At 41.6% G+C, this 27,373-nt stretch overlaps 1 protein-coding gene across 1 annotated transcript in view; it reads left to right on the top strand.

Annotated features, from left to right (window-relative positions):
* The window catches only part of ZMYND12 (zinc finger MYND-type containing 12), a 34,272-nt gene extending 14,159 nt beyond the window's left edge, over window positions 1–20,113 (top strand). Inside the window, exons 4-8 of the mRNA XM_065887221.1 lie at window positions 4,664–4,833; window positions 7,162–7,284; window positions 10,183–10,294; window positions 11,521–11,666; window positions 19,785–20,113. Of these exons, the coding sequence (XP_065743293.1) occupies window positions 4,664–4,833; window positions 7,162–7,284; window positions 10,183–10,294; window positions 11,521–11,666; window positions 19,785–19,913 (680 nt within the window). The 3' untranslated portion in view covers window positions 19,914–20,113. The remainder of the gene's footprint in view (window positions 1–4,663; window positions 4,834–7,161; window positions 7,285–10,182; window positions 10,295–11,520; window positions 11,667–19,784) is intronic.
* The last annotated feature ends 7,260 nt before the right edge of the window (window positions 20,114–27,373 follow it).

The following is a 27,373-nucleotide window of genomic DNA, read 5'->3' as shown; positions in this document are numbered from 1 at the left end:
AGAACCCTTTCCCAAACCCCCAGATTGGGTCAGGTCTCTTTTTATGTATCCACTTAGAAACCTCTTTCTTTTTTCTGGGCACTTACTTTGATAATAATTAAACATTTTTTATGACATTATTTAATTAAAGTTCCTCTCCTGCACTAGACCATAAGTTCAGGGAGAACTGGGACTCTGTCTATTCTTTCTTCTCGGAGTGTCTTTACATCCAGCACAGTACTTAGTGCAGGGAAGGTACTCAAAAACTCCTTAGAACCTGACACCTAAATGGGAACTATGTAAGCATTTGTTGAATCTGAGTCCTCTTCACAGGATTGTTTTGAGGTTTAAATGAATTTATGTATTACGGACAGGAAAGTGCTTTGCAAGCAGAAAAGTGCTGTTTAAATGGAAGGTTTCATTCTAACTCCCACAGTTACTGATTTAAAACCTTGCCAACCTTTTTGAAAGTCTAAATAAATCACATCCCCTGTGGACATGCCTCTCCAACCTTAGAGATTCCTCCAGACTGGAGTGGAAAAATAAGAGGCATTCATACTTTTTTTCAAAGTAAAACTTTGGAATTTTAACGCACTAGAAATGACATTTTCAGTAACTCTTCAAGGAGGAGCCACCTTACTCATCTTCCCCCACTGTTTTTAGTGTTTTGGAACCGGGAGAAGCTAGGTAATAAATTCCAACTCTTTTTTTTTTTTTTTTTTTTGCGGTACGCGGGCCTCTCACTGCTGTGGCCTCTCCCGTTGCGGAGCACAGGCTCCGGACGCGCAGGCCCAGCGGCCATGGCTCACGGGCCCAGCTGCTCCGTGGCATGCGGGATCTTCCCGGACCAGGGCACGAACCCGTGTCTCCTGTATCGGCAGGCGGACTTTCAACCACTGCGCCACCAGGGAAGCCCGAATTCCAACTCTTTACCAGCCGTGTATCCTAGTCATCAAGCTTTCTCTTACCTTAGGGCTCTCACACATACCACCTGGAATGCTGTTTTCTCCCTCATATGGCGGATTTCTTTTCAACCTTCAGGTACCTGCTTAAACACCACATTCTCAGAGAGGTGTTCCCTAATCATCCAAAGTAGGTTTCTCTGTGCCTTTTTTGATCACTGTGTTCTGTCCATTTCCTTCCTATCACTTCATTTTTTGTTTCTTTATTGTGTAACGAATTCACTCAACTGTGAACTTTTTAAGGTCAGGGATCCAGCATGCACTGAGCATCCGGCAGAGTGGTAGAGACTCAACGGATTAGATGAATATAGGGTTGAATGAATGCGCGGTTTCCTCCTCTGATATTTCTTTTGCAGGATTGTTGGCAGACTTAAATCCCAGATGCAGATGGCCTAGCCTAGTGTAAGGCATGTGTAAGGCATAGGGTAAGGCAGGCCCTCAGTAAATGATTCCTTTTGCTTCCCCTGAGTGCCTCACAGCCACACCTTTGAATCGTCTGTGACTGTTTTATTCTGTGCTCCTTTACTTTCATCCACAAGTCCTGCAAAATCTTCCCCCATAATGCCTCTCAGATCTGCCACTAACCCAGTGTATGCCTGCTGTGTCTCACCCTTAAGACAAGTACCACTGCTCCATGAATTAGCCATCCCTTCTCTCTCTACTGCATATACCCTGAAAGTCACCCTTCAGGATAGTCGCACTTCCTTTGGCAACTTTAGGTCTCTGTTACCTCTACTCCATCCCTACACCTCTCCAGGTAAGCGCTGTATGTAGGAGGGCATGCCTGAACTTACCCACTCACTGGTCACAATCTTAGTTCTGACCCGCTTGTCACAGCTTGTTCTTCTCACCTCATTATACCCTGCTCTCTGAATATGCAGCCTTGTAGTTTTTTGCTCGAAAGTAGGCTTTTTCCTTTGGGACTGATGCTTGTTTAGATGTGGTTCAGCTTGACCTGGGGGCCTTCCTTTTTTCAGCAATACCTCTGTAAATGAGAACTGGACAACGAAACATGTAAATTTCTAATATATATCAATGCCCCCTACCAATTGTTTCCCAAGATAAATGTCTTAGCTAAGAGTCATTTGCTTCCTTAAATTTGATAGGGCCTCAGTCTAAAGCTCTTATTTTTTTAAGCAAAACCCGGATGGAAAATGTGGCTCGCCTATTTAAGTAACATGAGCCAGGATCATGGGCCATGGCCCCTTGATTCTGATCTAATATTTTCCCATTTTAGTGTGAGCGTCGGTCAGGCAGTTACTTGTTACCTCTTGTTGACTGCTTCTTCCTCACCTCTCCTGTAATTCAGAGAGGTATGATTACAGCCAGAATAAAGCAATGCTTACATGTGAAGTAGGCCTGGGAGGAAGCACAAGAAGAACAGAAGGTTGACTTGTGAGGGATCCGTGTCTTCATCTCCTGACCCTTTACTGATGCCATTTCTGCTGCAGCACCCATCACACAGAACCCTTCACACGCAGGGCATGTCTCCTGCTCTGCAGAACGTTCTCAAAGTAGTTTTCTGCTCACTTCTGACAACCTTCCTAGGAGGCAAGTGTAGGCAGGAAACTATTACGTATCTTCTTTTTTTTTTTCTTGTCTTTTTTTATTAACATCTTTATTGGAGTATAATTGCTTTACAATGGTGTGTTAGTTTCTGCTTTATAACAAAGTGAATCAGTTATACATATACATATGTTCCCATATCCCTTCCCTCTTGCATCTCCCTCCCTCCCACCCTCCCTATCCCACCCCTCTAGGTGGTCACAAACTACCGAGCTGATCTCCCTGTGCTATGTGGCTGCTTCCCACTAGCTATCTATTTTACATTTGGTAGTGTATGTATGTCCATGCCACTCTCTCACTTTGTCACAGCTTACCCTTCCCACGCTAGGTTCTTCATGACCTTTTTTTTTTCTTTCACAACTAAACAAAAAGAGTTAAGTGTCAAGAGTATTTGAATATTAGAAATAAAGGTGACTTTCACTTAACCACATGAAATGGTTAATCACATAACCATTCTAGCTCCTGAATGTCTCTCTTATATACTCCATCTTCATTCGCTGCCTTAGTTCAGGGTCTAGTACGTGCCTGAACTATTTCAAAAGTCTTCTAGTGAGTGTTTTCCTTTTCCTCCTCCCTTCTGGTCTCTCCTTGGCATAGTGCCAGAGGACTCTTCTAAATCTAAATCCGGTTATCACTCCCTTTCTGAAAATCCTCTAGTTTTTATCCACATGCATCAAGCTCCTTGGCACGACTTCCTACGCCCTCCGTGATCTGTGCCCTGCCTACCTCTTTAGCCTCATTTCCTGCCACTTGATCCCTTATACTTTGTGCCCCAGCATCACAGGCCAATATATAGTTCTCTAAGCACAGCACACCATTTCATATCTCTATGACTTTGCATATGTGTTAATTCTCCCTGAGATGCCCTCCCTCCCTTAACTGTCTAGAAAACTTATATTCATCCTCAAAACTTAGCTCAGACTTTTCTGACTATCTTAGCTTGGCTGCTATGACAAATACCATAGACTGGGTGGCTTAAACAACAAACATTTATTTCTCACATTTCTGGTGGCTACAAGTCCATGATCAAGGTGCCAACAGAGCTGGTGTCTGGTGAGAACACACTTCCTAACTTGTAGACAGCCGCCTTTTCTTGCTATACCCTCACATGGCCAAAAGAGAGATCATCTCTCTCTTGTCTCTTCTTATAAGGGCACTAATCCCATTCATGAGAGCTCCACCCTCATGACCTAATTACCTCCCAAGGGCCCCACTTCAAAATACCGTCTCATTAGGGATTAGGGCTTCAACATATGAATTTGGGGGGAACACAAACATTCAGTCCATGACACTGACCATGCCTCTCCCCACTCCATTGTCCTTCTCTACCCCATCCAAAGAATTAAACACTTCCTACTGTCTTCCACTTCCAAACCTTATAACGTTACTGTCATTGCATTTACACTATATTACAAATATACTTGTTTTCATGTCTCCATTCCGCCAACCAAGCTGTACATTTTTCAGGAGTAATGGCTTTGATTCATCTTTGAATTCCTATCCCTTAACACAAGGTCTGGCACATAAAAAGTATCAAATATACATATACATATATTTTAAAATTGAGATATAATTCATGTACCATAAAATTCTCCCCTTTAAAGTACAATTCAGTGGTTTTAGTATATTCACAAGATTGTGCAACCATCATCACATCTAATTCGGGAACATTTTTGTCACCCCAAAATGAAACCCAATACCAATAGCAGTCATACCTCGGTTCCCATGCCTACAGTCCTGGGCCACTTACTAATCAATCCACTTTCTGATTTGCCTATTCTGGAAAATTTATATTAATGAACTCATACAATGTGTGGCCTTTTGTGCCTGGCTTCTTTCACTCAGTATAATGTTTTCAAGGTTCATCCATGTTGTAGTATGTATCAGTACTTTATTCCTTTAGTGCCTGAATAATATGCCACTCATGAATAGGGAAAGACTATACTTTGTATATTTACTCATCAGTTGACCAACATTTAAGCTGTTTCAATATTTTGGCTAATATGAATAGGCTGCTATGAATATTCACGTACAAGTTTTTGTGTGTCAGTAAGTATTCAAGTCAATGAATAAATGAGTGAATAGGTGATGACTCGTATTTCATCATGTGTTCTCTGGCTAGGATATGGATTATAATCTTTATTTCTTTTGGGCAGGTCTGGGCCGGATCGTCCAGGCTGAGGAGTATCTATCCCAAGCGCAGTGGACAGTCCTCAAATCGGCTGAATGTTGTCATGCCACCCACTCCTTACTGCATCGGAACCTGGGGCTTCTCTACATGGCTAAGGAAAACTATGAGGAAGCCCGTTATCATCTGGCCAATGATGTAAACAAATTAATAACACCCGATTGTTTCTGAGAACAGCTCTGTTTGTTTGTTGTTGTTTTCTTTTTACTGAGCATTTCTCTGAAACTTTCTGTGTACAACTGTCTGTTTGGTGGAGTATTAGCAAGAACACAATTCTAACGACCTGAATTCAAGACTTTCCACTTTCTGCCTGTGCATCCTTGTCCAGGTCACATCACTTCCCAAGCCTCAGTTGCTTGGGGGATGATAAAGGGAGGCAGAAGAGCATCCTGGTTAAGAGCAGGGCTTTACTCCTGGTCCCAGCTCTGCCATTTCACCAGCCACACAGACTTGGATAAATTATTTAACGTCTTTCATCACCTATAAGACAGTAATCATAAAATAGTCTCTGCCTCATTGGGTCATTGCAGAGATGAATAAGAGGGCCCAACATGGGCAGTACTTTGGCTGTGATTTTGATAAATAACATGAACGTCTCTACTACAGAGTGTGGTTATTACATTTAAATGAGCTGGAGGTATATGAAAGTGCTTTATAAACTCTAAAACTCTTTACCAATGTTAGATAGGTTGATGAGGGTGATGACTGAGCTGTTCTTCCCACGTTCATGGGGTTTCTGTTAGGATTTCAGTATTGGACAGTATTACCGGAGGGAAGAGTTCCTGAGCCTGAAAGTTAGATGAGGTTAGAATCAGACTGCAGTCTCCATGCAGATTGGGTCTCTCTTCAGCCTCTCCACTGGGCAACCCTCCCTCTGGTTGCCTGCCACTGCACGATGCCCCTAAATTTGCTGGAAACATTGTTGTGCTGGTTATTCTCCATATCCCCTTACGCCAAATGCATTCTCTGCCCTACTCTTCCCTGGGAGGCTGACCTCGGTGGACTCCATTGCTCTCTGGCCTCACTGGGTTTGGAGAGTGAAAGCCATGGCAGAGGAGTGGAAGCTGGGAGCAGAGAGAGGTTGGGGTATTTACTCTGCTGCCTTTCTGCACCAGCCCAGTCCCTGCAGGGCCAGTGTTCCTCATGGCCATGGCTTCTGTCAGGTAGCCTTCCTCCACAGCTCTAGCTCTTGCTGGGCCCTGGTAACCCTGCTTTCTCCCCTGGTTTTCTCAGGAGTTTGGACTGTAAATGGTCTCTTGCTACTGATAGTCCCTAGTGCTTCACTAACTCTTGTTGGTTCCGTACCCCTTCCACGTCTCTGTAAATAATCCTTTCGTTATACTAGCCTCAGGGAATACTGATACTTGTGAGGGTGCCATCTACTTCCACCTAGGAGCCTGACCAATGCACTGCTTCATTTGTGTTTCCTCTCTGTGCTTCACAGCCTTCAACAAATCAATCAGAAGCACACTCTCTCTTGAGCTGGGTCACATAGTTAAGGATTAGATCAAGCTCAGCCTAACTTAAAAAAAAACCAAACCAAACCACAGCATTATTGATACATACCATAAAAATCAATGGTATGTACAATTAACTGTACAATTCAATGATTTTTAGTAAACTTAGAGCTGTGCAACCATCAACATAATCCAGTTTTCACCCTAAAGAGAGCCCACATATCCATTTGCAGTCATTTCTCATTCCCACTTTCTGTCTTTCTAGATTTACCTTTTTAGGACATTTAATATAAATGAATGATTTATATTAAATCATTATTAAATAAATGATGACTTTTGCATCTGACTTCTTTCACTTAGCATAATTATTTTGAAATTCACCCGTGTTGTTGTTTATATATCAATATTTCATTCCTTTTATTGCTATCATCTGGATATACCACAATTTCTTTACCATTCACCAGTTGATGGACATTTGGGTTGTTTCCATTTTTTGTCTATTATGAATAATACTGCTGTGAACATTTGTGTACAAGTCTTTGTGTGAAGACGTGTCTTCATTCCTCTTGGGTATATACCTAAGAATAGAATTGCTCGGTCATGTGGTAAAACTATGTTTAATTTTTTGAGGACTGCCAAACTGTTTTCCACAGAGGCTGCATCATTTTATATTCCCACCAGCATGTACAAGAGTTCCACTTTTGCCACAACTTTGCCAATAAGTGTTATTTTCTGTCTTTTTGATTAGAGCAGTTCTAGTGTGTGTGAAGATGTATCTCGTTGTGGGTTTTATTTTGCATTTCCTTAGTGACTAATAATGTTGAGCATCATTTCATGTGCTTTAGCTATTGGTGTATCTTTTTGGTGACATGTTATCTGTTCAGATCCTTTGCCCATATTTTAACTGAGCTGTTGTAAAAGTTCTTTATAGATTCTGGATACAAGTCCTTTATAAGATATATGATTTACAAAGAAAACTCAAGCACTCTCTTTCTTCCTTCTGCTATAGATTTATTTCGCCAGTTGTGCATTTGGAACAGAGCACATCAGGACCTCAGGAGGCTACTTCTACCTGGCTAATATCTTCTATGGCCTTAAAAATTTGGACCTGGCAGACACATTGTACACCAAGGTGAGCTGGGGAATATGGGAGCTGAGCCTTGATACTTAGGCTTTGTATCTTACAACTGGTGTCAGACCATTCATGAGATATTCGAGGCACAGACAGATGAAGTGACTTGCCCAAAATCACATAGCTTGATTCATGTTATATTCCACTTTTCTTTCTTCCGGTTTCTCCACTACCAAAATAGTTTAGTCCTTAGCATCAATAGAGCAATTAACAAATAATAGCTTATGGGTCAATAAGAACCAAATAGGCTGCCAGATACCCTGTCATATCCCTAGGAGCAAGCTAATGTGGGCATATTGAGGTGTGGGATAAAGGAGGAGATGAAGTTTTTAAGCGAAACTAATTGTTGAAAGGTCCTGTGAAGGGATCAAAGAACATGAAAGTACTTTAAAATGTCCATCTTTACCTGTGAAAGATTTTCAACTGTTTATATATGTGTATGTATATATATATATATATATTTACTTTCAGATGATTTGGGGCTGAGTTGCAAGAGAAGGTGACCTTGACAGAGTCTAAAGTGCTAGACTTCTTTTTTTTTTAAATTTTAAATAGATTTAATTTAAATCTTTTAGAATAGTATGTGTCTATTCCAATTGTAGATTGTCAAGTCTATACAATATTTTCCTCTTTTTAAAAAAACATTTTTATTGGAGTATAGTTGCTTTACAGTGTTGTGTTAGTTTCTACTGTACAGCAAAGTATGTATACATATATCCCCTCTTTTTTGGATTTCCTTCCCATTTAGGTCACCGCAGAGCATTGAGTAGAGTTCCCTGTGCTCTATAGTAGATTCTCATTAGTTACCTATTTATACATAGTATCAATAGTGTATATATGTCAATCCACATCTCCCAATTCATCCCACCCCAGCTTCCCCCTTGGTATCCCTACGTTTATTCTCTACATCTGTGTCTCTATTTCTGCTTTGCAAATAAGACCATCTATACCATTTTTTAGTTTCCACATATATGTGTTAATATACGATATTTGTTTTTCTCTTTCTGACTTACTTCACTCTGTATGACAGTCTCTAGGTGCATGCATCTCCTACAGATGACCCAATTTCGTTCCTTTTTATGGCTGAGTAATATTCCATTGTATATATGTACCACATCTTCTTTATCCATTCCGCTGTTGATGGGCAGTTAGGTTGCTTCCATGTCCTGGCTATTGTAAGTAGTGCTGCAGTGAACATTGGTGTGCATGTGTCTTTTTGAATTATGGTTTTCTCAGGATATATGCCCAGGAGTGGGATTGCTGGGTCATAGACAACCCTCAGAAAGGGAGAAAATATTTGCAAATGAAGCAACTGACAAAGGATTAATCTCCAAAATATACAAACAGCTCATGCAGCTCAATATCAAAAAAACAAACAACTTAATCAAAAAATGGGTGGGGCTTCCCTGGTGGTGCAGTGGTTGAGAGTCCGCCTGCCGATGCAGGGGACATGGATTCGTGACCCGGTCCTGGAAGATCCCACATGCCGCGGTGCAGCTAGGCCCATGAGCCATGGCCGCTGAGCCTGCGCGTCCGGAGCCTGTGCTCCACAACGCGAGAGGCCACAACAGTGAGAGTCCCAAGTACTGCAAAAAAAAAAAAAAAATGGGTGGAAGGCCTAAATAGACATTTCTCCAGAGAAGACATACAGATGGCCAACAAACACATGAAAATGTGCTCAACATCACTAACTATTAGAGAAATGCAAATCGAAACGACAATGAGGTATCTCTTCATACTGGTCAGAATGGCCATCATCAAAAAATCTACAAACAATAAATGCTGGAGAGGGTGTGGAGAAAAGCGAACCCTCTTCCAATGTTGGTGGGCATGTAAATTGATACAGCCACTATGGAGAACAGTATGGAGGTTCCTTAAAAAACTGTTTCCAATATTCCAATATATTAAAATGTTGGTTATCTTCATATAATAACACCTTACTTAGCAAACAACAATTTCTGTGTGTGGTATAGGTTGTCAAGCGGTGACTGTTTATTCTTTTTTTTTTTTTTTTTTTTTTTTTTTTTTGGCTTAAAGAGGACTTTCTTGATATCTATTTTTTTTTTTTTTTTAAACATCTTTATTGGGGTATAATTGCTTTACAATGGTGTGTTAGTTTCTGCTTTACAACAAAGTGAATCAGCCATACATATACATATGTTCCCATATGTCTTCCCTCTTGCGTCTCCCTCCCTCCCACTCTCCCCATCCCACCCTTCCAGGCTGTCACAAAGCACCGAGCTAATATCCCTGTGCCTTGCGGCTGCTTCCCCCCAGCTATCTACCTTACTACGTTTGTTAGTGTGTATATGTCCATGACTCTCTCTCGCCCTGTCAAAACTCACCCTTCCCCCTCCCCATATCCTCAAGTCCGTTCTCCAGTAGGTCTGTTTATTCTTATTTTAGACCCACTTCTGAAGAAGAGGCATTGTCGTGCAGCTGAAAAACAAATGAACTTTGGAACCAGGCAGACTTGAATTTAAATCCTGGCTGTGCCACATAGCAGCTTTTACCAAAAGTCAAGAGTGATCTTAACTTGTCTGAACCTCCGTTTATTGATCTATGAAACGGGAGTAATAAGAATACGACCGTAATTGGGATGTTGGGAGGATGTGAAGGTAGTTGTATGTGCTCAACACATGGTAGCCATTGTAATTAGACCCCACCAGGGCTGTCCCCAGATCAGCCCTCCATGTGCCCTTTGCAGCCCAACACTTGTCACACTTACCTTGGCCAAGCACCTTTGGGCTCCTAAGGCTCCCACTGCCTTCAGGCACAATGAGAGAGGGAGTCTGCAGACCGGCAGGAGGCCTGGCCAGAGGTGCTGCCCTCTCAGCTGGCTGGTCCAACGGCTAAAGTCCAGCTTGCTTGTCTGATTACCATCTCCTTTCCCAACAGGTCTCTGAGATCTGGAATAAATATTTGAACAATCACTATCAAGTCCTCTCACAGGCTCGCACCCAACAAGTAGATCTACTAGGCAAACAATTTGAGACCGACACTGGCTTGGGTAAGTGGCAGTTCTCCCCAGGAAGCAGAGCAGTGACTTCATCTCTTCTGATCCACAGACTTTTCCCCTCAGAGGGAGAGCAGCTGTACCTGTCGTGGGGCACATCAGTGCCACCTTCCCATTTTGCCAATGGGCAAACTGAGACGGGGGATCAAAGAGATTTGACCAGCAGTGGGAAGAATTCAGGTCCCTAGCGTCACACACAGCCTTGCAGGGGAGTTAATAAGGGACAGATCTGGAGAAAAAAAAGACCCTGCCAGAGCCCCCTGAGATTCCTGCAGAGCATCCATTTTTTATGTGTTATCTCTCCAGACTCCACACGGAAGTCCCATTGCTCGTTTGTTCTGGTGCCTTATCCTCTTCCTTTACTGGACAGTGAACTTCTCAGTGGCAGGGCTGAGTCTGATTCATCTCTCTACCCACAGCTCAGCAAAGGGCTGAAGGCTGAGTACAGCATCATTCCCCCTGAGATCATAAAAAGAGATGGAAGATCTAGTTTCTTCTCAAAAGAGACATATAGTGTAGTGGGTGAGACAGAAACTATGTGAAAGGAAAGAAAACTTCTACAAGTACAAATTATATTACAAGCTGAGTCCCAGAATGAAGAGGTGAGGACAGTTGGATGGTGTTGAAGAGGGAAGACTTCTTGGAGGAGAAGTTTTGAGCTAAGATTCAAAAAATTAGTAATTTTATTGAATTTTCTCTTATTATAAAAGCAGTTCACGTTAAAGTAGAAAACTCAGAAATCATAGCTATCCAAAGACAGCCAACCTTAACATTACAGTGTATGTCTTTTCTGTCTTTTTCTCTAGGCTTAGCCTCGCATGGGGAAAAGCAGAAAGGCTACTGCTTAAGCATCTTTGGATTTGGGGAAGAGGAATTAAGGTGCTGTGGCTGCCAGAAGCCCCGGCTCCCTCCTCTTGCTATAGAATGGAAGTTGAGTTGGACCCAAGAAATCCCACCATGACAAATTCCCTGTATTGGGGACCTAAGAGATCTAGTTTAGGACTCTGAAAGAAAGAAAGCTAAGCAACGCTAGGACCTGTAGGAATGAGTTTTGTTTTTTGTTTTGTTTTGATTTTTTTAGGTTACTCTGATAATGACAGGGTGGGCAGAGCTGGTGAACTGCCTGAAGGACAGGTGCCCTAACAGGGTGCTTACCCTTGAGGGTAGATGCAGCTGCCCTAGGGCCTGTTTCTTCTTTCCTCCCTTTCTTTCCATCGCAGATGAAGCCCAGGAAGCAGAAGCCATTCAGATCCTGACTTCAATCTTGAAGATTCGAGAATCTACATCTGACAAAGCCCCCCAAAAAACAATCTTTGTTCTAAAAATCCTGTTCATGCTTTACTACCTGATGGTGAATTCTTCAAAGGCAAGTTCCCCTAGAAAAGAAGCATGTCTAAAATGGAGGGAGAAGTTCCTCTAGTTGATTTCAGCTGTGTTTTGCCCAACTGCACTAGCTTTTACCCTCAGAGTAAGCCTTCACTCCAAAAAAGTTCAGATGCTCATGACATTTCTTATGTGTTGAGTCCAACCTGCACAATGGAAATGGGGTTGTCTTCTTCCCTCAAGGGGGCCACCCTAGGGTTGCACAGGTTAACTGAGGCTGGGGCAGTGCTGGGAAGCCTGCAGGGAAGAAGGGCTCTGGGGAGTCCTTGGGGGGTTGGAGTAGTTGCTCTAACCATATTCAGGTAGTGAGTTCCCTGTTGCTGGAGGGATCCAGGCAGAAATAATAATTCAAAAGGTAATTGTTCTTGAGTGCTTTTTATGTGGCAGTCACTAGCCTAAGTACTTTACATGAATTATCACATTTAATTCTCATACTAACTTTACAAAGAAGGTATTTTATTATTCCCACTTTACAGATAAGGAAACTAAGGCACAGAGAGGGTCCATTGCTTGCCCAATTTCTTATAGACAGCAAGTGGCATATCTCAGGGTTCTTGATTTATTGATTGACTGATCCACTCATTCATTCAGGTATTTATTGAGGTTCTACCATTTGCAAGGCACAGCTTTAGGGACTGGGGGTGCAGTGGTGAACCACCAGCCAAGTTCCCTATTTCCAAGTAACTTACATTTTTCTGGAGGAGGGGAAGTTACGATAAACAAGTAAACATATAAATATGTAATATAATTTCAGAGAGTGAAAAGCACTACAAAGAAAAGTAAAGCAGACAAGGGGAGAGAGGAGGGAGGATGGTTGGAGGAGGTCTTTCTGTGTGGGTGACATGGGAAAATTTAAGATGTCCTTACCCCGCTCCCTTCCTCCCTTCCTTTCTTCCTTCTTTCCTTTCATCAGCAAACTTTTACTAAGCACCTACTGTATACCAGGGCCTGGAAGAGCTCCCGGTCAGTGGGTTAAAATAGAGTGTGATAGCAAAGCCCAGGGCCCTGTGGGAGCACAAAAGAGGAAGGACAAAGCCTCTTTTCTACATTTCAGGGTCTCATTTTCCATTCAAGGAAGTCATTCCCCCAAGGTGTGTTAAGGGTGTTAGGTCTGCAAGAGGTCCTTAGAGAAAATGGACACCTCTATCTACTAAGGATTGGCACCTCGCTTCCTTCAGGTCTGGACTCAGCTGTCTGCTTTTCAGTAAGGCTTTCCCTGCCCTCTGTCTGAAACGGCAAACCCCCACTGCCACCATTAATGCTTCCTGTTCCCCTTCCTGCTTTATTTTTTTCCTTATCATGAATCACTATTTAAGATACGATTGCATTTTAATTATTTGTCTTATTTATTGCCTCTCTCCCCCACTATATTGTCAATTTCACAAGGGTAGGAATTTCTGCCTATAGTCACAGTACCTGGAACATAGTAGCCTTTCAATAAATATTTATTGAAAGACAGTAAGGAGAGAAAGAGGAAAGGAAGGAAGGATGGAAGGAAGGAAGGAAGGGAGGAAGGAAATAAGGGAGAAAAGAAGAGATGGAGGGGGGTGAAAGGACCTGCTCGACTTGCTGAGGCACCCCTTTACCCTTTGTGAGTAGAGCCATGTGGCTGACAGGGTCTTGGTGCTCCAGCCAGGTGTCAAGCCTGAGCCTTTCAGGTGGGAGAGCCGAGTTCAGGACATTGGTCCACCAGAGACCTCCTGGCCCCTCATAATATCAATCAGCGAGAGCTCTCCCAGAGATCTCAGTCTCAACGCTAAGACCCAGCTCTACTCAATGACCATCAAGCTCCAATGTTGGACACCCCATGTCAAACAACTAGCAAGACAGGAACACAACCCCACCCATTATCAGAGAGGCTGCCTAAAAACATAATAAGTTGACACCCCAAAACACACCACGAGACGCTGTCCTGCTGACCTGAAAGACAAGATCCAGCCTCATCCTCCAGAACACAGGCACCAGTCCCCTGCACCAGGAAGCCTACACAACCAACTGAACCAACCTTACCCACTGGGGGCAGACACCAAAAACAATGGAAATTTCGAACCTGCAGGCTGTGAAAAGTAGACCCCAAACCCAGCAAAATGAGAAGACAGAGAAATACACAGCAGATGAAAGAGCAAGGTAAAAACCCACCAGACCAAACAAATGAAGAGGAAATAGGCACTCTTCCTGAAAAAGAATTCAGAGTAATAATAGTAAAGATGATCCCAAATCTTGGAAATAGAATGGAGAAAATGCAAGAAACATGTAACAAGGACCTAGAAGAACTAAAGAGCAAACAAACAATGATGTACAACACAATAAATGAAATTAAATATTCTCTAGAAGGAATCAATAGCAGAATAACTGAGGCAGAAGAAAGGATAAGTGACCTGGAACATAAAATAGTGGAAATAACTACCACAGAGCAGAATAAAAACAGAAAAGAACGAAAAGAATTGAGGACAGTCTCAGAGACCTCTGGGACAATATGAAATGCACCAACATTTGAATTATAGGGGTCCTAGAAGAAGAAGAGAAAAAGAAAAGGACTGAGAAAATATTTGAAGAGATTACAGTTGAAAACTTCCCTAATATGGGAAAGGAAATAGTCAATCAAGTACAGGGAGTGCAGAGAGTCCCATACAGGAAAAATCCAAGGAGAAACATGCCAAGACACATATTAATCAAACTATCAAAAATTAAATACAAAGCAAAAATATTAAAAGCAGCAAGGGAAAAGCAACAAATAACATACAAGGGGATCCCCATAAGGTTAACAGCTGATCTTTCAGCAGAAACTCTGCAAGCCAGAAGGGAGTGGCAGGACATATTTAAAGTGATGAAAGGGAAAATGCTACAACCAAGATTACTCTATCTAGCAAGGATCTCATTGAGATTCGACAGAGAAATTAAAAACTTTACAGACAAGCAAAAGCTGAGAGAATTCAGCACCACCAAAGCAGCTTTACAACAAATGCTAAAGGAACTTCTCTCAGCAGGAAATACAAGAGAAGGAAAAGAACTACAATAACAAACCCAAAACAGTTAAGAAAATGGTAATAGGAACATATATATCAATAATTACCTTAAATGTAAATGGATTAAATGCTCTAACCAAAAGATATAGACTGCCTGAATGGATACAAAAACAAGACCTGTACATATGCTGCTTACAAGAGATCCACTTCAGACTTAGTAACATGTACAGACTGAACGTGAGGGGATGGGAAAAGATATTCCATGCAAATAGAAATCAAAAGAAAGCTGGAGTAGCAATTCTCATATAAGACAAAATGGACTTTAAAATAAAGACTATTACAAGAGACAAAGGACACTACATAATGATCAAGGGATCAATCCAAGAAGAAGATATAACAATTGTAAATATTTATGCACCCAATATAGGAGCACCTCAATACATAAGGCAAATGCTAAAAGCCATAAGAGGGGAAATTGATAGTAACACAATCATAATAGGGGATTTTAACACCCCAGTTTCACCAATGGAAAGATCATCCAGAATGAAAATAAATAAGGAAACACAAGCTTTAAATGATACATTAAACAAGATAGACTTAATTGATATTTATAGGACATTCCATCCAAAAACAACAGAATACACTTTCTTCTCAAGTGCTCATGGAACATTCTCCAGGATGGACCATATCGTGGGTCACAAATCAAGCCTTGGTAAATTTAAGAAAATTGAAATAGTATCAAGTAACTTTTCTAACCACAATGCTGTAAGACTAGACATCAATACAGGGAAAAAACTGTAAAAAATACAAACACATGGAGGCTAAACAATACACTACTAAATAACCAAGAGATCACTGAAGAAATCAAAGAGGAAATTAAAAAATACCCAGAGGGCTTCCCTGGTGGCACAGTGGTTGAGAGTCTGCCTGCCGATGCAGGGGACACGGGTTCGTGCCCTGGTCCAGGAGGATCACACATGCCGCAGAGTGGCTGGGCCCGTGAGCCATGGCCACTGAGCCTGCGTGTCTGGAGCCTGTGCTCTGCAACAGGAGAGGCCGCAGCAGTGAGAGGCCTGCGTACCACAAAAAACAAAACAAAACAAAACAAAAAACTAGAAACAAATGACAATGAAAACACGACGACCCAACACTTACGGGATGCAGGAAAAGCAGTTCTAAGAGGGAAGTTTATAGCGATACAATCCTACCTCAAGAAACAAGAAAAATCTCAAACAACCTAACATTACACCATAAGCAATTAGAGAAAGAAGAACAGAAAACCCCCAAGGTTAGCAGAAGGAAAGAAATCATAAAGATCAGATCACAAATAAGTGAAAAAGAAATGGAGGAAACAATAGCAAAGATCAATAAAACTAAAAGCTGGTTCTTTGAGAAGATAAACAAAATTGATAAACCATTAGCCAGACTCATCAAGATAAAAAGGGAAAAGACTCAAATCAATACAATTAGAACTGACAAAGGAGAAGTAACAACTGACACTGCAGAAATACAAAGGATCATGAGAGATTATTACAAGCAACTATATGCCAATAAAATGCACAACTTGGAAGAAATGGACAAATTCTTACAAAAGCACAACCTTCCGAGACTGAACCAGGAAGAAATAGAAAATACAAACAGACCAATCACAAGCACTGAAATTCAGATTGTGATTAAAAGTCTTCCACAAAACAAAAGCCTAGGACGAGATGGCTTCACAGGTGAATTCTATCAAGCATTTAGAGAGGAGCTAACACTTATCCTTCTCAAACTCTTCCAAAATATAGCAGAGGGAGGAACACTCCCAAACTCATTCTACGAGGCCACCATCACCCTGATGCCAAAACCAGACAAAGATGCCACAAAGAAAGAAAACTACAGGCCAATATCACTGATGAACTTAGATGCAAAAATCCTCCACAAAATACTAGCAAACAGGGCTTCCCTGGTGGCGCAGTGATTGAGGATCTGCCTGCCGATGCAGGGGACATGGGTTTGTGCCACAGTCCGGGAGGATCCCACATGCCGCGGAGCGGCTGGGCTCATGAGCCTTACACGCTGAGCCTGCGTGCACAGAGCCTGTGCTCCACAATGGGAGAGGCCACAACACTGAAAGGCCTGCATACCGCACAAAAAAACCCCACAAAACAAACAAAACAAAAAACTAGCGAACAGAATCCAACAGCACATTAAAAGGATCATACACCATGATCAATTGGGGATTATCCCAGGAATGCAAGGATTCTTCAATATATGCAAATCAATCAATGTGAAAAACCATATTAACAAACAAGGAGAAAAACAGTATGATCATCTCAATAGATGCAGAAAAAGCTTTCAACAAAATTCAACACCCATTTATGATAAAAACCCTCCAAAAAGTAGGCATAGAGGGAACTTACCTCAACATAATAAAGGCCATATATGACAAACCCAGAGCCAACATCATTCTCCATGGTGAAAAACTGAAAACATTTCCACTATGATCAGGAAGAAGACAAGGTTGCCCACTCTCACCACTATTATTCAACATAGTTTTGGAAGTTTTAGCCACAGCAATCAGAGAAGAAAAAGAAATAAAAGGAATCCACATCAGAAAAGAAGAAGTAAAACCGTTACTGTTTGCAGATGACATGATACTATACATAGAGAATCCTAAGGATGCTACCAGAAAACTACTAGAGCTAATCAATGAATTTGGTAAAGTAGCAGGATACAAAATTAATGCACAGAAATCTGTTGCATTCCTTTGTACTAATGATGAAATATCTGAAAGAGAAATTAAGGAAATACTCCCATTTACCATTGCAACAAAAAGAATAAAATACCTAAGAATAAACCTACCTAAGGAGACAAAAGACCTGTATGCAGAAAACTATAAGACACTGATGAAAGAAATTAAAGATGATACAAACAGATGGAGAGATATACCATGTTCTTGGATTGGAAGAATTAACATTGTGAAAATGACTCTACTACCCAAAGCAATCTACTGATTCAGTGCAATCCCTATCAAACTACCAATGGCAATTTTCACAGAACTAGAACAAAAAATTTCACAATTTGTATGGAAACACAAAAGACCCCGAATAGCTAAAGCAATCTTGAGAAAGAAAAACAGAGCTGGAGGAATCAGGCTTCCTGACTTCAGACTATACTACAAAGCTACAGTAATCAAGACAGTATGGTACTGGCACAAAAACAAATATAGATCAGTGGAACAGGATAGAAAGCCCAGAGATAAACCCACGCACATATGGTCACCTTATCTTTGATAAAGGAGGCAAGAATATACAATGGAGAAAAGACAGCCTCTTAAATAAGTGGTGCTGGGAAAACTGGACAGCTACGTGTAAAAGAATGAACTTAGAACACTCCCTAACACCATACACAAAAATAAACTCAGAATGGATCAAATACCTAAATGTAAGGCCAGACACTATCAAACTCTTAGAGGAAAACATAGGCAGAACACTCCATGACATAAATCACAGCAAGATGCTTTTTGACCCACCTCCTAGAGAAATGGAAATAAAAACAAAAATAAACCAATGGGACCTAATGAAACTTAAAAGCTTTTGCACAGCAAAGGAAACCATAAACAAGACGAAAATACAACCCTCAGAATGGGAGAAAATATTTGCAAACAAAGCAACTGGCAAAGGATTAATCTCCAAAATATAGAAGCAGCTCAACATCTAAAAAACAAACAACCCAATCCAAAAATGGGCAGAAGACCTAACTAAACATTTCTCCAAAGAAGATATACCGATTGCCAACAAACACATGAAAGGATGCTTAACATCACTAATCATTAGAGAAATGCAAACCAAAACTACAATGAGGTATCACCTCACACCAGTCAGAACGGCCATCATGAAAAAATCTACAAACAATAAATGCTGGAGAGGGTGTGGAGAAAAGGATCCCTCTTGCACTGTTGGTGGGAATGTAAATTGATACAGCCACTATGGAGAACAGTATGGAAGTTCCTTAAAAAACTAAACATAGAACTACCATACGACCCAGCAATCCCACTATTGGGCATATACCCTGAGAAAACCTTAATTCATAAAGAGTCATGTACCACAACGTTCATTGCAGCTCTATTTACAATGGCCAGGACATGGAAGCAACTTAAGTGTTCATCAACAGATGAATGGGTAAAGATGTGGTACATATATACAATGGAATATTACTCAGCTATTAAAAGAAACGAAATTGAGTTATTTGTAGTGAGGTGGATGGACCTAGAGTCAGTCATACAGAGTGAAGTAAGTCAGAAAGAGAAAAACAAATACCGTATGCTAACACATATATATGAAATCTAAAGAAAAAATGGTTATGAAGAACCTAGGGACAGGACAGGAATAAAGACGCGTATGTAGAGAATGGACTTGAGGACACGGGGAGGGGGAAGGGTAAGCAGGGACGAAGTGAGAGAGTGGCGTGGATATATATACACTACCAAATGTAAAATCGCTAGCTAGTGGGAAGCAGCTTCATAGCACAGGGCGATCAGCTCGGTGCTTTGTGACCATCTAGCTGGGTGGTAGGGAGGGTGGGAGAGAGATGCAAGAGGGAGGTGATATGGGGCTATATGTATACGTATAGCTGATTCACTTTGTTTTACAGGAGAAACTAACACAGCATTTTAAAGCAATTATACTCCAATAAAGATGTTAAAAAAAAAAGAAGAGGAAAAGATGGAGGGGGGAAGGGAGGGAGGGCGGAAGGGCCAGCTAGAGCCTGTCCCAAGATGTCCTGTGAAGCCTCTGCCCAGGTCAAATCTCTGGGCTGCTTGGCCCCCCAGATGGCAACTTACTTGTGGCACCTTCCATTTCTGTGCCTCCCAATGTTGGTTCAAAGGTCCCTGAAATGTAGAAAAGAGGCCTTGTCCATTGTAAGCTCAGTGACCATGTTTTCCTGTTCCCTAACCCCTCTCACCCTCATCCCACATGTGTGGTTAGCTGTGAAGACCCAGTGTATGTTCACAAGTTTCCACAAAGAACTCAGTGGCTGGTGTGAGAAGCTGAAAGGTCCTTTCCCATGTTTTTGTGGTCGAGCAGAGATGGGCCTTCCAATGTAATGCTTTTCTGTGGCAACTTCCTTTTGTCACTGCAATTCTATTTCAGGCAAAGGAATACGCCATGAGAGCCCTGGATCTAGCCAAAGAACAGCAGCTCAGTGTCCATGAACAAAACACCATTCAAGACTTACTAAATCTCACCTCAGCTGAGGAAGCTCATCCCATTACTTGGTGACCCAAGAGCTCTGCATCATGGACTGTTGAGCATCTAATGTATTCCAGCATTGCATAGCTGCTTTGAGGTGCTATGAATTGCTGAAGTGCCCACCCTCTTCCCCTGGGATTGCACTCATAGCTGTGTTTTTATCGTTTCACAGCATATGTTGGGGAACATAGAGCTTTTGGCATAGAAATCAGTAAAACTCTTGTTTATCATGACTTTGCACGACTTTGAATAATGTGTTATCAGTTCACTAACAAGGTATTTATAATTAAACTGCAAATAGTTTATCCTGTTTCTCAGAGGTCTCCCGGTGATGCATTCTTCATAGATCTTTGCCAAAGAAAGGGGTAGGGAATAGAGCTATACTGGAGTAAAGTTTCTCTATTCTACTGTAATTAAGTTAGCATTAATCTGAGGTAGATCGTGATTAAAATGCCCATTCTAATTCCTAGAGCAATCACTAAGAAAAGTAATCTAAAAAACAGTTAAAATCAACAAGGAAATTAAAATGGTACACTAGAAAAGATCCACTTAATGCAAAAGAAGGCAGTAAAGGAGGAATGGAGGAACAAAAAGATGTGAGACATATAGAAAACAAATAGCAAAATGCAGACATATATTGTAGGTCTTTGCCAGAAAAGGCCCCTGGGCCTTTCAAGGAGCTCCAGTATGGATTGGCCGAGTTACCATTCCACATTGGTGTCTCTTTTCTCAGACAATTATTTGAAGGGGATGTGAGCCATCTATACTGTCTAGGGGGGAAGTACTCTGGAAGGTCCCCTGTGATGTAGGGGACAGAGTGTAGGCATTGGAGCAGACATGCCTGGGTTCAAATCCCAGCTTTCTTATGTAACAGCTCTGTGACCTTGATTCACCGCCTCCCACCCCTCCACACACACCCAACCTCCTTGTTATGTTCTAACATGGCCCAGGTGTGGCCATGGCTGTATCAGCCAGTGCCATCAAGGACTCTGGTCATTTAGTGCATCCTTTTTTTCTCCAGACTAGCTAAGCAGCCTGCCCATGACCGCTTTGCTTCCTGGGTAGATCTGTACCAGGGAGAGGTTATACAAATCAAGGACTTGTCAGAGAGTTTTATGTTCCTGACTTATATTATTTCCCTCAGGCCCATATAATAAAAATATGTCAGATGGCCACCCTGCACCTTCAGGTCTAGGTAAAATCCGCTTGGGGCACTCTTATGCTTCTGCAAGATGGCTATGAAGTCCCAGGACCTTACTTTTCTGTCTCTCACTTCAGTTTTTAGCTTCAATTATCAATACTCTCTCACTCTCCACATCTTGTCTTGTAGCTGTTTTTTTCATCTCTTTAGGGACACATCCCTTCTTGATTCTCACCTGCTAACCCTAGATATGAGCCAGCTCTTTCAAATAGATGTTGAATGAAGATTGGAGGAGTGAGGAGAAGGATCAATGGCAGATAATTTAAAAGAAAATATTAGAACTTCCTTATTCAAAAAGTCCTTCAAAGTCCATTTCATTAAACTCTAGTTCTCTTCTCTACCATAGTCATCGACCCCTTTCTCTTTTTCCCCCCTCCCTTATCTGTTTTCTGTTCTCTCCACCCCTGAATTCTTGCTCATGACTCCTTCCCCATTGAGTATATTTATAAAATTACTGTTTCACTTTATTGTTCCTATTGACTGATTTTCCTCTTGGTTATGGCTCATAATTTTCTGCTTTTTCACATCATGTCTAGAAATTTAATTTTCAGTCTTTCTGCTTTTCTAACACTTGCATTAGGCTATAAATTTTCCTCTAAATGCTGCTTTCATTGATACCACATATTACGAAATGCATTTTTATTATCATTTGCTCTAAATATTTCTTAATTTTTTATGACTCATGAGTCATTTAGAAGTATGATTCTTAATTTCTTTTTTTTTTTTTTTTTTTTTTTGTGGTACGCGGGTCTCTCACTGCTGCTGCCTCTCCTGTTGCGGAGCACAGGCTCCGGACGCGCAGGCTCAGAGGCCATGGCTCACGGGCCCAGCTGCTCTGCGGCATGTGGGATCTTCCCGGACCGGGGCATGAACCCATGTCCCCTGCATCGGCAGGCGGACTCTCAACCACTGCGCCACCAGGGAAGCCCATGATTCTTAATTTCTAAAAGATGGTGTCACCTCTTTGCTGTTTTCCAGCTTAATTTTATTGAGATCATAAAATATGTTGTGTACAATTTTGACTTAGAAATTGTTTGGGGTTTGCTTTATGGCCCAGGATATGGTTAATATGTATTTGAAAATGTTTTGTGTGTGCTATAAAAGAATGGAGTTATTGGGCACATTGCCCTATATATGTCCGTTAAGTCAAATTTTTTCATATTTTCAAACGCTGTATCTCCTTGCTGAATTTCTAATTTATTTCTGAGAAAGGTACATAAAATCCATCCAGTATGATTGTGGTTATATCTATTTTTCCTTGTAGTTCTATCAGTTTTTGCTTTACATATTTTGGGGCTTGGCTGTTAGGCAAGTACAAGTTCAAATATTGTATTTTCCTGGTGAATTGAATCTTTATTTTTTGTATTATGAAGTGATTCTCTTTATCTCCAGTAATGCTTTTAACCTTAGAGTCTGATGTTTTGGTCTGATGTTAACAGAGCTATGCCTATTTCCTTTTGGGCTGGATTGCTTGTTATCAGCTAGGTGTTATCACTTACCTCTGCTTCAGCATTTACCTCTGCTTCAATGGGGAAGCTTGGAACTACAGTTCCCAGTATCTCTTTCCTTTTATGATTCTGGATTAAATTCAGCCAATGAGGGGCTACTGCACAAGATTTGGAAGCCGGATGAGAAGGAGCAGCCATTAATCTTCCTGAGAATCACCCATTGTTACTTTCCTGAAAGCAGATTTCCTGTGAAAGCAGCTCGCTGACCTTTGCTCCCTGATCACCCAGCCATTTCAAAGATTGTGTAAGATTCTAATTCCCTACATTAAATAAATCTCTTTACTCAAAATGCTGAGAGAGGCTTCTGTTTTCCCAACTAAACACTTAGTATTTCTTCTTGCAACCTTTCACTTTCAAACAATCTATACCCTTATGGTTTGGATGTATCTCTTATAAAAATAGTATAGTTAAAAAAAATAGTATAGTTAGATATTTTTATATCTGTAATTTTAAAAGGATCATTTAGTCAATTTACATTTTATTTGTATGCTAAATTGTTTGGGTTTAAATCTTTTTTTTTTTTTTTTTTTTGCTGTACGCGGGCCTCTGACTGTTGTGACCTCTCCCGTTGTGGAGCACAGGATCCGGACATGCAGGCTCAGCGGCCATGGCTCACGGGCCCAGCCGCTCCGCGGCATGTGGGATCTTCCAGGACCGGGGCACGAACCTGTGTCCCTTGCATCGGCAGGTGGACTCTCAACCACTGCGCCACCAGGGAAGCCCTTAAATCTGTAATTTTGTGCCTTCTATTTGTACTGCACTTTCTTTTTTCCCTCTTCTTTCTTCTAGATGATTATGTATTTTTTCTCATTCCATTTTCTACCCCCTGTCTGCTAGTTTGTAGGTTACACACTGTGTTTCTATTCTTTTTTTTTTTTTTTGTGGTACGTGGGCCTCTCACTGCTGTGGCCTCTCCCGTTGCGGAGCACAGGCTCTGGACGCGCAGGCTCAGTGGCCATGGCTCACGGGCCCAGCCGCTCCGCGGCATGTGGGATCTTCCCGGACCGGGGCACGAACTCGTGTTCCCTGCATCGGCAGGCAGAGCCTCAACCACTGCGCCACCAGGGAAGCCCTGTGTTTCTATTCTTTAAGTGATTACTCCGGAAATTCAAATATTCATTCCTAACATCAACGTCTAAAGTTATTCAGGATGTTTACCCTCATCCTGGACTGTACAAGGGCTTTAAACTTTTAAAATTCCATTTGCTTCCCCCTAACTTATATATTGTTACTGTTATTTATTTCGAGTATATCTTAAACCCACAAATCACAATTATTATCATTTTATAAAGTCATTATTATTTTATAAAGTCATCATATTCCTTCTTGCTTTTCACACCCTCTATCTGGGTTCACATTACTGATAAATCCTTTAGTATTTCCTATGGTGAGGGTTTGCTGATGGCAAATACTCAGGTTTTCTTTCTTTCACTAATTTGATAATGTTTTATTTTGCCCTCTTTTTTTGACTCATCAATGAAAATGTATCTCACTTTCATACATGATACAGTGATGCAGGACATAATGTCAATTCTGAAGATCTCTGTGAAATGGGATTTACTTGACCTAAAAAGGTATATGCAGATTCAAGAGAACCAGGAATTCTTGGGAGATAAGAATATCTCTTATCATTCTACCAGGTAACCTTTCCTAAGCATCTCCAGCAGAATTTGCAGGTGTGGAGCTGAGGGATCCTCTCTGAAAGTCCTGGCTAAATTTTTTCTACTAGCAAGCACATAGCAGTGTTACAAATTATATCATGTTGTCTATGAACCTTTATTTAACAAAAATTCACATTGAGTAGTTGCTCTGAGTACCAACTCTCCAATGTTTTATCATTGCACAACTTTGGACCTGTGCTGTGCCATAGGTCCTCAGATGACCAAGATTAGAACCAAGGTGCTCTACCACCACTAGGTCCTACTATAGATATATGTCATGAAAGTGAGGTTTCTGTATTCACGATGGCTCTGTGAAGCATAGTATCTCTCAAGAACAAGAGGTCAAACAAAACACGCATCTGGCAAAGTAGATGCTTCAGAAAAGATGATGACGCATTACTTGAATGACAAACCACGTCATGATTTTGTTTGCTAGAAAAAGTACGTTTTTCCTGATATTCATCAAGATTGATGGTGATGAGTTGGAGATAAATATTTTATTTAATATATATGCTTACACAGATACAGTTTCAATAGTTAATAAATACTTAAATAAACAGCAGCAGGTTTGAAAAGCGTATAAGCAAGGTTACTATTGAGATCAGGATATAAAACCAAGATGATATAAATGTCCCTTGCTTGCGAACCTTTCTAAGGAGTGCAGAAACAATCCTAGTGATCAAGGGAGAAAAGCTTTCAATGAAAAAAGACCATTCAGAGTTTGAGAGTCATGTTTCACCACAAGAAACAATACTGGATGTGAGGGATAAGGAAGATAGCAGCCAAAGAATGACTCCTGAAGTGTGTTTTCTTTCCTTCTGGTTTGAGCAAGTGGTTGGCGTTGTGCCTTCAGGTGAGGAGGTCCTGGAAGAGGAGGGAGTCTGCAGGAGAGAGAGGAATGTGAATTCAGATGGGGGCATGGTGAGTTTAAGATACTTATGAGACATTTGAGGGGAGACGAAAAGGCAGGCAACTGCACAGGCAATCTGACATTAAGAAAAGAACCCTGAGTTCGAGAGATAAATTTGAGAGCCTCGTGTAGGTTGTAATTAATACTGTGGAAACAAAGGAGATCACCTAGGGAATAGAAGAGAGATAAGGAAGGGAACAGAGCCCCAGGAAATGCCCTGAAACAGAACGTTTAATAGAGAAGAGGGGAACCCAGCAGACGAGGGTGACATAATTTCAGATTTATTCAGAGTATTCATACAAAGGATCCCCATATATCTTTCAACCAGATTCCCCAGATGTTAACATTTTACCATATTTGCCTCATCATTTTCTCTATATAGATACCCATTATTTTCTGAACCATTTGAAAGAAAGTTGCAAACACTATGCCCCTTCATCCCTCAATATTTAATGTGGTTCTTCTAAAAACAAGGAAATTCTTACATATTCTCATCAGTACAATCATCGAAATCAGGAAACTAGGGACTTCCCTGGTGGAGCAGTGGTTAAGAATCCTCCTGCCAATTCAGGGACACGGGTTCGAGCCATGGTCCGGGAAGATCCCACATGCCGTGGAGCAACTAAGCCCATGCGCCACAAGTACTGAGCCTGCGCTCTGGAGTCTGCGAGCCACAACTACTGAGCCCGCGAGCCACAGCTAATGAAGCCGCCGTGTCTAGAGCCCGTGCTCCGCAACAAGAGAAGCCACCGCAATGAGAAGCCCCCGCACTGCAACAAAGAGTAGCCCCTGCTCACCGCAACTGGAGGAAGCCCACGTGCAGCAACAAAGACCCAACACAGCCAAAAATAAATAAATAAATAATTTTTTTTTAAAAAAAGGAAATTAATCATTGATAGGATGCGATCAAACAATGAAATACAGACTTTAGTTCAGATATCACCAATTGTCATAATGATGTTCTTTAGAGCAAAAGAACATCCCTGAGCAAGCAGTGCATTCAGTTGCTGTCTCTTTAGGCCTTTAAATGTGACACAGTGTACTGCTACTCAAATCTTCTCTGACTTATGAGAAATTCAGCCAAACTTTTCCAACAAACGAAGAAGCCAAGGCCTTTGGGAGCTCTGAAGAGCTGTGACTCACTGAGGTACAGTAGATCCGAGGCCGGTGGAAGAGCCGTAATCCTTGGGGGAAGGCTCTTCCCTGATTGAGGGAATTCCTGCAGTGAAAAACGCAGCTGCAGGAAAAGCAGTGAAATGGGAACCAGCATGACAGCCAGGTGGGTGTCAGCAGCATGAAGCTGGGATCGTTTCGGGGGATGACCGTGGAACCCTGGAAAACAGAAGAGGATGTCTCATAGGCTTATTCCTTCGGGAGAGGAAATCCCAAGATCTAGCAACTGGGGACGGTGTCTGTAGCCAGCCTAAAGATCTTTCTACTGGTGCCCTGTAAGCATGGTTGCTGACAGTCAGGATGGTGGGGAAGCAGTCACCACCCTTCTCAAAGGACCTCGGGCCCCACCAAACACACTGGTCTACGATGCAGTAAATGCAGTTCTTTTGGGACAACTGGGGGAAGTGTATATGAACTGGGAATTAGATGCTGTCAAGGAATTACTGTTAATTTTGTTATACGTGGTAAAGGCATAAGGAAATCTCTTTTTAAAATGAGACGCCTGCTGAAGTATGCAGGGGAGAAAAGATATGGTGTGCGGAAATTGTTTTTAAATGCTTAAGAAGAAGTAGGTAGATGCAGTAAAAATAGAAAATTTTGATAATTTAAAATTTGAGGACTTTACTAAACCATCCTCTCGACTTTTGTGTAGTTTGCAGAATTTCATATATCAATAGAATAAAAAAGAAATATAGGTCACACTCCCCAGTGTTTGGGTTGAAGGACAGTATGAGCGGTACAACAGAGTAGCATCCCTGGTTGCAACAAAGAAGCGTCATCCCTGTGACTCTCTGACCACAGGGTGGGCTCCCTGACCCTCACAAGTTGAGAAACAGCCTTTGTTCAAGGGTCTCAGGCCTGGTGCTGATCGGAGTTAGTTCCTAAAGGCCTTAGCACTGCTTCTCCCAGGAAGCCTTTTGAAATGTCATGCAAACAAAGTCGAATGGCTCTTCCGGTGGGGACCCAAATCTTTCCAGTCCCCTGGGATCCTTCCTGCACCACACAGCCATTCTTACACACAGCAAGCTCTCACTTGC

This window comes from Phocoena phocoena, chromosome 1, assembly GCF_963924675.1.
Source record: "Phocoena phocoena chromosome 1, mPhoPho1.1, whole genome shotgun sequence".
NCBI classification, from domain to species: domain Eukaryota; kingdom Metazoa; phylum Chordata; class Mammalia; order Artiodactyla; family Phocoenidae; genus Phocoena; species Phocoena phocoena.
Note: the sequence above shows the minus strand (reverse complement) of the source record. Positions and strands in the feature narration are given on the sequence as shown.